General features: G+C 43.5%; 2 protein-coding genes across 4 annotated transcripts; both read left to right on the forward strand.

The window, feature by feature from the left end:
* The first annotated feature begins 1368 nt into the window (after positions 1-1368).
* LOC135518169 (protein phosphatase 1 regulatory subunit 26-like) lies at positions 1369-10708 on the forward strand. Of its 3 annotated transcripts, none has more exons than XM_064943115.1 (5): positions 1369-1459; positions 2890-6639; positions 8915-9035; positions 9943-9998; positions 10149-10708. In XM_064943115.1, exons 2-5 carry the CDS (start codon positions 2930-2932, stop codon positions 10171-10173), a joined length of 3912 nt encoding a protein of 1303 aa, XP_064799187.1. In that variant the 5' UTR covers positions 1369-1459; positions 2890-2929; the 3' UTR covers positions 10174-10708. The 3 variants fall into 3 exon arrangements, with proteins under 3 accessions (XP_064799187.1, XP_064799188.1, XP_064799189.1); XM_064943116.1 differs by having other exon boundaries at positions 9946-9998; XM_064943117.1 differs by having other exon boundaries at positions 2890-6294.
* A 98-nt stretch (positions 10709-10806) lies between these two features.
* Positions 10807-12784, forward strand: LOC135518170 (small ribosomal subunit protein uS2m-like). The gene is made up of 4 exons (XM_064943119.1): positions 10807-10879; positions 11154-11267; positions 11410-11539; positions 12025-12784. The coding sequence occupies exons 1-4, from the start codon at positions 10855-10857 to the stop codon at positions 12575-12577; spliced, it is 822 nt and encodes a 273-aa protein (XP_064799191.1). The 5' UTR covers positions 10807-10854; the 3' UTR covers positions 12578-12784.

Raw genomic sequence — 12784 nt, forward strand, 5'->3', positions numbered from 1 at the left:
GTTACACAAAACTAACGTAATACAGGAGGAGGTTAACATCAGGAGGAGCTGTTACATAAAGCTAACGTAATACAGGAGGAGGTTAACATCAGGAGGAGCTGTTACATAAAGCTAACGTAATACAGGAGGAGGTTAACATCAGGAGGAGCTGTTACATAAAGCTAACGTAATACAGGAGGAGGTTAACATCAGGAGGAGGTTAACATCAGGAGGAGCTGTTACATAAAGCTAACGTAATACAGGAGGAGGTTAACATCAGGAGGAGCTGTTACATAAAGCTAACGTAATACAGGAGGAGGTTAACATCAGGAGGAGCTGTTACACAAAACTAACGTAATACAGGAGGAGGTTAACATCAGGAGGAGCTGTTACATAAAGCTAACGTAATACAGGAGGAGGTTAACATCAGGAGGAGGTTAACATCAGGAGGAGCTGTTACATAAAGCTAACGTAATACAGGAGGAGGTTAACATCAGGAGGAGGTTAACATCAGGAGGAGCTGTTACATAAAGCTAACGTAATACAGGAGGAGGTTAACATCAGGAGGAGCTGTTACACAAAGCTAACGTAATACAGGAGGAGGTTAACATCAGGAGGAGCTGTTACACAAAGCTAACGTAATACAGGAGGAGGTTAACATCAGGAGGAGCTGTTACATAAAGCTAACGTAATACAGGAGGAGGTTAACATCAGGAGGAGGTTAACATCAGGAGGAGCTGTTACATAAAGCTAACGTAATACAGGAGGAGGTTAACATCAGGAGGAGGTTAACATCAGGAGGAGCTGTTACATAAAGCTAACGTAATACAGGAGGAGGTTAACATCAGGAGGAGGTTAACATCAGGAGGAGCTGTTACATAAAGCTAACGTAATACAGGAGGAGGTTAACATCAGGAGGAGGTTAACATCAGGAGGAGCTGTTACATAAAGCTAACGTAATACAGGAGGAGGTTAGCATCAGGAGGAGCTGTTACATAAAGCTAACGTAATACAGGAGGAGGTTAGCATCAGGAGGGGCTGTTACACAAAACTAACGTAATACAGGAGGAGGTTAACATCAGGAGGAGCTGTTACACAAAGATAACATAGTCCTTACTGAAAGTCAGTGGTGGTCAACTTTGAGAGATAGTCTATATGTTATTTTACTGTTCCTTTAAAGAAGATGGCCAATGTGTCGCACGGACAACTGGTAAAGTACGCCAAAATATAATTGTATTCAACATTCTGGCATGTAGAGGTCGTGAGAGAACTTTCCTGATTCAAACGTTAATTTCGGCCTGACAGAATTCAATGCAATTTAATACTGCGTTTCCTGTCAAACCGAGGTGGAGACGAAGGGGTGCTCGAGATCGTGCACTGTTTGCGCGTGTCTGTTCTGTGTGTGGATGCTAAAATCTGAAGAATTACCTGGGAAATTAAATTCACGTGTAGGGCCTACGTGTAATTCAACCATAACCAGGTAAATTGAACTAAGTAGATGTGCGGATATGTCTTGTGCCGTTTGTGTTAATATTTAGAGGTTGTCGAGGTGCACAATACAAATGTTTTCTTCGCAGAAAAATGCCTGTTCTACAGCAGGCCCGCCAGTATCTTATTTCTCAATACACCGAATAGGTTCAGTGGGATATCCCCTATTTCGCCTGTTTTATACCTTTTCTATTAATATCGTAATTAGTGAGAAAAATGTTGTCGAATTACCGGTGTCCTTTGAGAATATGACAGCGTTAAGAGAGGGTTTGATGGAGCAGTGGCCAGGTAGCGGAGGAACATGGTTGCTCTGCGGTGTCTCCTAGTGATACACACCGGGCAATAGTGCAGCCCGAGCCGCTAGAGGGATACGGGCCTGCCGGGGGTGGCGTTGCGACAACCAAGGCATTGAGGTTCGGAGACAATGTCCTCAACATACGGTTTTGTTGGAAAGCAAACGTAACTATTTTTCAGCTATAGCCATATGCAGACGATGTTACTGTTACCACAGGTAAAGTTAAATGTTTGTATGGATGGTAACAAATTATTATTTTTGGATTCAGTGTTAAAAGTCGTTCTCGGCTATTATGTATGATGACGGCAAATCACATTTGGACTTGGATTGTCGTCTATTTTAACTGGCTATACAGTAAGTTACATTGACTCTTCTGTCCACGTTGTATTCGTGACCAACGATATCTGAGTTGTTGTGGTATATTATTTGATTAAACAGTAACCTAGGCTTGGTCTTCTCTGGGCTTGCAGCCCTCCCTTCTTTCTCATCTGGCTACTGCAGCCTGGGGTTTCGGCGACGTTGTTTATCACTTTACTTGGTTGATACAGAATGGCGGGTTTGAGTATCGCGCTACACATGACTGCCCCTTACACCTGCTAGCTTGATGCAGTGCATGACGTAGTCTATTTGTAGAATACCCTAATTTGGTTGAGTGTTAAATTAATAAAACGTTTATATTCTGGCAGATTTGATATTTTTTACCAATTTAGGCCAATGCCCTTACTGCATTGCTGTAGCTATACCCTGGTCTCAATTGGGATTCCCTGTATAAATAGAGGTTAAATTAAAGTATTGTAATTATCATGATACTCAGTAAATGACAATTTCAGCAGTAATGTGATGTACTTTTCAAAGGTTTTCTATTCATTTCTAGGTGCATAATCAGAAATACAAGACCAATACGGGGCATTGTGCCCATAGGGGGCACAGGGGCTGTTTCAGGTGTTTGAAAAATACAAAATTCTCCAATTTATGGAGGGGATAAGCTCCCCTCCAGACCACCTCCCTCACATACTTTGTGCCCCCTCATCCTTTGTGCCTACAGTGAAAATCTGAACAATAAAAATATTGTGATATGAATACAAAAGCTGTATTTTGACTGTCTCTTGTTTCCTTTTTTGTTTCAGATGTAAAGATGTGAATGTGGTCTGAGGCAGCTGTGATCCCATGCTTCAGCCCCCCCACCCACCCCAGCACCACACTAGAATGTACTTGAACTTGCCTCCAGTCGCGGCTTTGCACACAGAATGGAGGTCATCATGCGGTGGTCTGCCCAGAGGCTTTAGCGGTCTGCCCCTGTGCTTCAATGACTCTGACAGCGACTTGTCCACCACTGGAACACCCATCTCAGAGAAGGTCCAGATGATCATAGAGAGCCTAAGGAGCACCCAGTCCTCACTCAACATGGGCGACGAGACAGAGGGGAACCAAGTGCTATCAGGGCAACCGGTACAGGAGGCTGGAGCTCGGGGCTCCCAGGGCCAAGGCTTCAAGGTCCGGAGGGGGCCTCCTGTGGTTATGGGACCCAAGCCCAAATTCAGAGGCCCTCTTCCTCTCACGCACACTGATAACTTGCTGGCACTGCCAGAAGTTTCCTATAATATTGATTCAGAGAGTTCTGACGGCGATGACTCTGTAGATAGAGGCATCGAGGAGGCCATTCAGGAGTACCTGAAGGAAAAGGATGACCACAAACGTAAGGCTGAGCCAGAACCAGCCACTAATATTTTACAGCCACCGAAGATTCCCCGGAGGGAGGCTGCTCCAACATTTCCAGAACCTACTAAACAACATTCCGACAGCAATAAGATTTTAACTGCCAGCAACCAGGTTCTGAGAAGTGTCAAAACAGAGACACACAACACAGCACTACCCATGAAAAAATGTTTGAAAAGTAAAATACCCACCTGCAAAGAGAATCCCTTTAAGAAACTGGACACAATAAGCAACACAGCGGTGGTAAAAAAACGATCTTTGGAACAGAAGAGAGGCCCCTCTAATTCCAACCCTCTCTCTGACAAACAGAAGAGTCCTGTACTGAAAGCAGTGAAGTTGGAGGAACACTTGTCTGACAGTGACAGCAGCAGCAGTAGTGATGACGGCATTGAGGAGGCTATTCAACGTTACCAGCAGGAGAAGAAGAAAGAGAGACATGAAGGAGACCCTAAGTCCTCCAAACCCCTTCTCGTCCTCAAAGAGGAGTCAGACTCCAGCAGCAGTGATGACGGAATAGAGGAGGCCATCCGCCACTACCAGCTGGAGAAGCAGAAAGAGAAGTGTGTACCGACGCTCTCTCTCTTTCTACCCAAACAAAAGCAATTGGGTAAAGCAGCGGCTCCCCTGCACTGTTCAGAGAGCACAAGCACTCAGGCAGCAGCCATGAAAAAACACAAACTGTCTAAAAAGAAGAAACCTGAGACTAGGGATTTAAAATCATCTCTACCCTTTCAAACTCCTGGTTCCTCACTCTCTCTTATCAAGAAGAGATTAGCAGTTAGCAGCCCCAAAGGGAATGGCCTCCTCTTGTCAACTAAAGTGGAGCCGCTGCGAGAGAGGGAGCAAGAGCAGCACACCACCCCATGCCCAGCCACTCTGAATGTGAACACCACCACCACAGCTGAGCTGATGTGTGCTGAGGCCATTCTGGACATTTCTAAAGCTGTCATTAAAATGCCAGGGGCCTTTAACCCTAATTTAGCATCAGCAGGTCATATCAATATTAACAGTAGCTCCACGGAGTCCACCGCCACCACTTCTCTTATCTCCACAAACTGCCATGATGATGATAATAATAAAAGTGATGATGAGAGCTCCATTGATAGTGAGGATGGGATCGAACAGGAAATCCGGAAGTTTCTTGAGAAGAAAGCCCAAATGCACAAACTGCCATCTGGGCCCGGCTCAGATGTTGGTACTACAAGTCCAGGTGAAACCAACACAACAACAGAACCAGAGAAAAACACCAAACTGAGTCCAGCCCAGAAGAAAACACTGAGGCTGTCTGTGAAGCAGAAAATAAATCTCAAAGAGGAAGGTGGCAGCAAGAGGGGTTCCAAGGAAGGAGAGAGTTATCTCAAAATGAAAGAAGAGGCACTCCGAAAGCATTTGACCAAGCATGACCAAAGGTCAAGGTCATCTGTTTCCACCCTGAAAAAATCCCCACTGAAATCAGTGAGGACCTCAGAGAGGAGGGGGGAACCTAAGAGTGGAGACAAGAGTAGCTCACTGGACAGTGACGAAGACCTGGACACTGCAATAAAAGACTTGCTCAAGACTAAGAAGAAGTTGAAAAAGAAGACTAGAGATATGAAGTTGAAGTCAAGGAAGGGCCTTGAGGATGAGAAGCCGTTGTCTAGAAAAACAGAGTTAAAGAAGCTGGGTATGGACCATGTGCCGAAGACTACCAGCCTTTTGAAAACTGGCCTTAAAATCACTACTACTACTGCCCAGAGTAGTAACAACAACAGAAACAAAGGCACATTTAGTACAAATGTGTCACAGTATCCACAGAGCAATGAGAAGAAAGAGCCCCTCAACCAGACAGATGAGATGGACCGATCTCAAGGGAACAGGGATGTAGAAGGCCTGTCAAGAGAGACTATCCCAGTTGTTCAGATCAAGGAAGAGAGCAGTTCAGTGGACAGCGACGACAGCATCGAACAGGAGATCAGAAAGTTCCTGGCAGAAAAGGCCAAGGTTTCTAATACCACAGTGAAAACAGATGATAGAGAGGAGATCATTAATGGCAAGGGCAAAACAGCAGTCCCTCTCACGGAGAAATGCATAAAATTGGAAAATCTGCTGGCTGAAATTCCCAGGATTGATGTTGCTCAATTCCCTGACCTGCCTCGTCAGAGCAGTTGTGAGCAGAGAGGAGTTCCGGAAAGAGGAATCTTTCCAAACACACCCCCTATCCAGCCAGTGCCAGGAAACCACACCCCAGAAACAGCCAGGGGGTCGTGCCTCCTTTCAGCCCTCACCCCCAGCTCCTATCCTCCAGTGCTGGAGCCTGCCAATGGCGCTGTTTCTGGGGCTGCCAGATCAGAGAAGAGGAGGAGCTCTAGTTCAGATCCAGGAAGCGGTGATACCCACCAGAGTGCCAACTCTGAGATGGCGAGGGAGCACAGCTACAGGTCATTTCCCAGCACCAGCTACCCCTTGCCCAGGACTGACTCGGAGCAGTGGCGTAAGAGCCAAGTGATCCCCACCACTGAGACAAAAGAGAAGATCCATAACAGGAACCCATTCCAGTACAGCTCACCTAGTTTCGGTGAGAAGAGAGCCACCACTCCAGCGTATCAGTGTGTAGTACCAGCCAGTATCTATTCGCGGAGGAGGAATATTGAGCCTGCACCGGATACACCTGTCTCCACCCGTCCTGCTGCTGTACGGACTGGGAGCAGCATCAGATCACCACTGGTTCCATTCCACCGCCCCTCATCCTCGGAGACCATATCTACGTCGGCTGCCGTCTTCAGCTCCCCGTTCCCCAGCCTGACCAGGAGACCTACGGAGACAGGACCATCAGGGAGGTACTTCCTTCAGGGTCATGAGTCAGGCAGCCGCTGGGGTCAATCCCCAACCCTGACCCCGGGGCTGTCGGAGAACAGCGTGGTACACGTGGCCAAGGACAAGGCGATGTTTGTTGAACTGTTCACGAACGAGACCAACCACGTTCAGGTCAGAAGCAGGGAGGTGAAAGTGAGTGAGGGAAAGGAGGAAAGGAGGAGAGACTTGCCAGCAGGAGAGAGTGAGAGAGAAAGGGAGTGCAGGAAGACAGAGCAGATAGGAAGACGAGGAGAGGAGTGTGTAGATGAGACCGACGTCAGCGAGTCAGATGAGAGGACGAGCCCAGAACAGCAGGGCTTTCACACTTTGTAAGTGCAGGCTTTTTTTTCTTGTTTGTTAGGTCACATAGCGGCATCACATAATCTTTTTTTAAATTTTTATATTAGTTAGCGTATTGAGTGTGCCCTCCTTCCTGGTGGATGTCATGTCATGTCAAGTACATTTGTTAGTTCGTAGGTTCCAATGGTTTGTTGTTAATACACACACAAGGCCTCTTTTTATATGTTTGTACATTTTATACATCTATTTAAAAACTCTAACGCAATGTCATTGAGAATTTAAGATTAAAATGTTCCTTTTTTAATTTGTGCTCTTAGATTATTATTATTTTAAATTCTTATCATTGAAACCCTTAAGCAATATCAGCCACCGCCCTGAAACAACAAGCAGAGTGCATGAATGTTAGTACCACCCAATGCACAGCTATGTGTTGGTTGTTTCTTACAGGAAATAAGATGGTTATTTTTGTCTCACCAATGTTTCACTGACTGTTTTTGTGAAGATACAACATATGAAAATCCTATCGAAGCCCTCTTAAAGTTATCAGGCCAAAGATATAGGACTAACCACCCAAATATATTATATGAGTAATTGGTACAATAAAATATTGGGTCAAAATGATCAATTGAAGACATCATTTTACAGGGAGCAGTGAGTTAGTGTTTTGTAGCTCCATGGATGAGTGACTGAAGGGACTTATTTTTATCATGCAAATATGTCAGACTGTATTCAACTAATATTTGTGTGTGTGTTTGTTCCCCTTGCCCTCCTTGTAATTTGTCCATCGGCCAAAATCTTCCCTTTGCATTCTAATATAGTCTTCCTCTTTTTTTTTGTGGCATTAACACATTTAAACAAAAAAAGTATCATTCTATTCCATATTCATATTCTCATGACAAGCAAGTTTAAACCTTGTCATAAAGTAGGCATATATTTATGTTTGTTCTCTTAAGGGTTCTGTCAGCAGTGGTTAAAAAAGCAAAAACAACTAACCCCAGTCACAAATGCTGTTTTTACATGTGGTTTTTGTATTTTTGTTCTGTCGCTGACAATATACAAATACCTTTTAAATTCATGAGATTTTCCTCTACAATCATAGGCACATTTCCCATATCAATGGTTGATTTCCCTCTGACAAACTGTCAACAGCACACAAATCATCAAGGCTCTTTGTATTTCTTGACTTGCCATTTGGTTGTTTTTTTTGTTTGATGTTCTAGTAGTTTTCTTGAATTTTGTTACGTGAAAATATTATTTATTTTTGTTTATTGGAAAAAAGGAGGAAAAAATAACTGTACTGAACATGCTGTGCATCGCCAGTTTTCATAAATAATTAGCAAAAATTAAACTTTTCTCCCTTTTCCCTGTCAAAGGAAGAACTTTGACTGTATCTTTTAAAGTGCAACTGTAATAAAGAGTGAATTTCATCAATAGTGGTGCATCTCTTATCTAATTCAATTAAAATGTATCCTCAACAATATTCTAAACACCTTGATATTCCTCAACAAAGATGGGCCATACATGCATTACAGCTCTTCAAGGTGTTATTAGCTGCTACTCTTCAGAAGGACACTTTTCCACTGGAGAAATGTGCATTTCTGTTAAACCAACTGTCTAACTCTTGCTATATTATCCCTGTATATGACTCATTTAGCTAATGTTAAAATCCTTTCTGTCCTCTGACCTCATATTACCAAATCAGAATTACTCAGCAGTGAAGGGTTCGGCAGTACCTTGGGCCACAATACATTATATTAGACAGACAGACTGACTTGGATACATGAATGAGTAACTCAAAGGCTTCTCTCTCCTTGATCTCTCAACATTTCCCTCTGGTAACAGCATGTAAAAGTCTGGTCTGTGGCCAGCCGGCCATATCGTTTACATTTCTCTACTGTTGAGTGATATGATCGTACTGGCTTCATGGTTATCATGATGTTCATAATGTCTAATGCATAAGCAGAGTGAGGATAGGAGTATGTGTTCGACATCAATTTTGCTCAGTCGCTGATTGCCAACCCCAAATTATAGGGCGTGTTCCTCTGTCCAGGCTTAGCTGACGCATGCCAGATCTTACAATGCCTGGATAGGCATTTTACAGCACGTGAACCACATGTTATAGCTATCTGGTGTATGACGGCACAGTCGATGTCGTAGCACGCAACCATTGGTTGATGCATGCAACATCTGAGCAGGGGAATGCGACCATAATGAGTAGTCATTTATAATGCAAGGTGATGTGTAGATTAGTCTGTCTACATAAACATGCACTGATGTTTCCTCCCCTACTCTGCCTTGCCTCAGGTCTCTGTCCAGCTCCATTGACCCTGGTATCACCCTCAGCCCTTACATAGCATTGAACACAGAGGAAAGGAGCAAGAGGTTCAGATGGATGTGTAAAGCTGTTGCTGTAAATCAGCCAAAGGTACAGTGACGTACGGGGACAGTTAAGCACGTTGCACACTGTCCATACAATGCCAATCAAACACCAACCAGAAACAGATGGATAGATGTGACTAGTGCTTAATTTGAGCCGGCACCTCCCTGTTTTGGACTGTTTTGTTCTGGCAGCTGTTTGGCCGGATCCGGTACCTCTCATGGCATGAAAAATAATTGTCACTTTTTACAATGTAAAAATTCAAATGAAAGAGATCAAAGTTAATTTGAGTTACCTCTTCATTTTATTGTCCTGCCCCAACCCACCCCAAAGAAGTAATGTGAAAAAGTTGATTTTCAGCCTGGGCCTGATATTCCAAGAGTTGATTTGGGTTGGGCCAGCCCTGACTTACGGTGTGTGTAACGTTGTAACCTATGTTTGAGACCAATGCATGGCCATGGCTGTGTGAGTAGCACGCCTGTATCTCTCACAGAACTAAAATATTCCCAATGTGTAAGTGCCTCTACTCTCCTGCTCTATGCCACAAATGCGATGATAAGCATGCAATGCTTTATTATTAAGGTCATTCTTTTTTCTTATGTGTTCCAGTACCTCAGAGCTCCCTAGGGCACCCCTCTCTCCCGCTCACATTTTGTTCCGGTACCTCAGAGCTCCCTAGGGCACCCCTCTCTCCCGCTCACATTTTGTTCCGGTACCTCAGAGCTCCCTAGGGCACCCCTCTCTCACGCTCACATTTTGTTCCGGTACCTCCCGATTTTCAAATGAAGTACTGGGTGTGCCCCTATGTTTTTGTTGGAGTTTATTAGGCATTGTAATGGGCAGTGTGCAACGGGCTTTACAGTGTGTTCCAATTTGTCTGGAATAGGTTTGTGATTGAATTGGTGTTTGTTGGCTTGGTTTGTTAACAATCAATTCCTTCTGGGCTCTTTTTCAGAAGACCAAATTTGAGAAACCTGTGAAGAGAGTGCTCCAATTTCTACCTCTATCCAGGTACATTTTGTGGGCAAATCTTGTCATATTTAACCTACTTGATAACACAATAGTACAACACATAGATAAATAAAGGATTAGGCACAGACATGATTAAATTAGAAGATAAGGAGGGTTCATTGAGTGTAATGAATTATGTTTCTTCTGCAGGAAAAATAAATCAACTGGGAAGTAAAGCAACAGAAGCACAGGAAGATCTTTCAAGATTTCTTATCAAACATTTAAATGCGTATATGCCATTTAGCAAATGCTTATATCCAAAGCGACTTAGTCATGCGGATGAAAACTGTTATTGTTGGTGAAGAGGGTTTGTATGTTGTAATGTGAATTGTTTGATTCTGAATTATGTTGGTTATGTTGAAATTGCACTTGTTATTGTTCAACAATGTTTTAATTATTTATGTTTGTTTAATATTCGGATACATTAATTTTTTTATTCGGCTATGGGTTCTCAATATTCAAATTGACAGTTGTTGAAGAACGTTTTTAATTTCAATACATTTTATAGATTGACTTCTACATCACATTCATATTAATGTTAAAATATAATTGATGGAAGAAAAAAAACTGTTCTGAAAATCAACATATCCCAAAAAATGTAGATGTTACAGTATTTGGCTAGAATTTGACAATAAAATGTGTAGGCTACAAGAGAGTACAGTATGGTTCAGTAACTGTGATATTACAATTCAATAAAGTTTTTGAATGAGCGTTCAACTACATGCGTGCTCATGGGAGTTGTGGTCCAAAGGAAATTATTGACACGTGATCTAGTGCGTACAAGACATCCAATGGACTTCAACTACCAGTCGCATATTTCTTTGACCTTCAGTGGGAGGGGACAGCACGAGCAAGCATGGCAGCTGGAGTTCTTATCAAAGGTAAAAAAAAATATGTACATTATACAATCAATTCATATATTTTGGTTATGATTATGACATGAAATATATTTAGCATCTCTTTTGCTACCTTGCAAGACTGTACTGTATCCTCGTTTTTAATTGACAATTTAATTACACAACCATTGCTAACGTTAGCTAGCAGTAGCATCAAGTTGGATGGCCGTTACAATGTAATGTTTTATATGCTGTAGTTAGCTGCTGTCTTTATCGTCTGACTGCTAGCTAACTGACTATGCTGGTGGGTTTCTTGTAGGTTTGTGCGGGTTCCGCCAGCCCCGGATTGTTGCAGCCGGATACTCCTGTAGTGGACCTCTCTATGCGACTGCTACCGCAGTCAAAACACACTCTTTGCAAACTGACAGCACGGGTAGGCCGAGTTGTCAGTGACATGTACAGTTAGCTGTCTTGCAGTAGTTCATGCTATGGATATTTAACACGAATTCATAAAGCTTCTCTACAATCACAAAGAACTAACCACTTCTCGATATTATCTTTTTTTTTTTAAATAGATGTCACTGACAAGATCAAGAACTTGCCTCTTGAAACGCCAGATTTCTTTCGCTTGTCAGAACTCTTCTCATTAAAAGATCTATTCGATGCCAGAGTGCACCTTGGACACAAGAAAGGCTGCAGACACAGGTTGGATGGCTGATTTTCATAGTTCATTTGACAGTTATGTTCTCATTGTGGTTCATGTTGACCTTATCTACCATATGTACTTTACTCTTGCATCAGAATAAAGTAAAACCAGCTGGATTATCTTCATAGGGCAACATTAATACATATACATGTGTTTTTTATTAATCTTTTATTTAACTAGGCAAGTCAGTTAAGAACTTAAGAACAAATTCTTATTTTACAATGACGGCCTACCAGGGAACAGTGGGTTAACTGCCTTGTTCTGGGGCAGAAGGACCTATTTATAACTTGTCAGCTCAGGGATTCGATCCAGCAACCTTTCGGTTCCTGGCCCAACGCTCTAACCGCTAGGCTACCTGCCATCCCAAAACATGCCTTGCAGATTTCATATACAGAGACAGACAGCATACTGTAGGTATGAACAGGAGCACATTGTCACATAAACATTTATCTTGATTCTCTCTCCCTTCATCCCTCTCTACTAGACTGATGGAGCCCTATCTGTTCGGCAGTCGTCTGGGCCAGGACATCATTGACCTGGACCAGACAATGGCACACCTCCAGAGCGCCCTGAACTTCACCGCCCACATCGCCTACCGTGGCGGCATCATCCTCTTCGTCTCCCGCCGCCGACAGTTCGGCCACGTGGTGGAGAGCACGGCAGGGGACTGTGGAGAATATGCCCACACACGCTACTGGCAGGGTGGTCTGCTCACCAATGCCCCAATCCAGTACGGCCCGGGGGTCAGGCTGCCTGACCTCATCGTCTTTCTCTCAACTCTCAACAACGTCTTCCAGCAGCATGTGGGGATCCGCGATGCAGCCAAGATGAATATACCCACGGTGGGTGTGGTGGACTCTAACTGCAACCCCAGCCTGGTGACATACCCGGTGCCTGGGAATGATGACACACCAGCCGCAATGGAGCTGTACTGCCGCCTCTTCAAGATGACCATCAACAGGGCCAAGGACAAGAGGAGGCAGATGGAGCTGCTCCAGGGTCTATCACCAGCGGGCGTCACACAGGGTTCCTCGTGAGAGGCACTTGTGGAATTAACGAAGGGCCCCTTTTTGAGTTATTTGAAAATGCATTATTCAATTTTACTCCCTTGAAGTTAACCCTGAAATGATAGGATAGGTAAAATCTCTGCCTTTTGGTTAAGATCAAGTGTACTATTTGAAAGTAAGTGTTCCACTTCATTGTTTACAACAACGTAACAAATAAATTGTTATTGGTTGGGTGTA

The sequence above is a fragment of the Oncorhynchus masou genome, chromosome 28 (genome assembly GCF_036934945.1).
Source record: "Oncorhynchus masou masou isolate Uvic2021 chromosome 28, UVic_Omas_1.1, whole genome shotgun sequence".
Lineage (NCBI taxonomy): Eukaryota > Metazoa > Chordata > Actinopteri > Salmoniformes > Salmonidae > Oncorhynchus > Oncorhynchus masou.

Excerpts from the sequence above, each read along its gene's own strand:
- LOC135518169 (XM_064943115.1), top strand. The coding sequence starts at position 2,930 with ATGCTTCAGCCCCCCCACCCACCCCAGCACCACACTAGAATGTACTTG. Across the intron at positions 6,640-8,914 it reads CAGCAGGGCTTTCACACTTT|GTCTCTGTCCAGCTCCATTG; the intron begins GTAAGTGCAGGC and ends GCCTTGCCTCAG. Across the intron at positions 9,999-10,148 it reads CAATTTCTACCTCTATCCAG|GAAAAATAAATCAACTGGGA; the intron begins GTACATTTTGTG and ends TTTCTTCTGCAG.
- LOC135518170 (XM_064943119.1), top strand. The coding sequence starts at position 10,855 with ATGGCAGCTGGAGTTCTTATCAAAG. Across the intron at positions 11,268-11,409 it reads TTTGCAAACTGACAGCACGG|ATGTCACTGACAAGATCAAG; the intron begins GTAGGCCGAGTT and ends TTTTTTAAATAG. Across the intron at positions 11,540-12,024 it reads AAGAAAGGCTGCAGACACAG|ACTGATGGAGCCCTATCTGT; the intron begins GTTGGATGGCTG and ends CCTCTCTACTAG.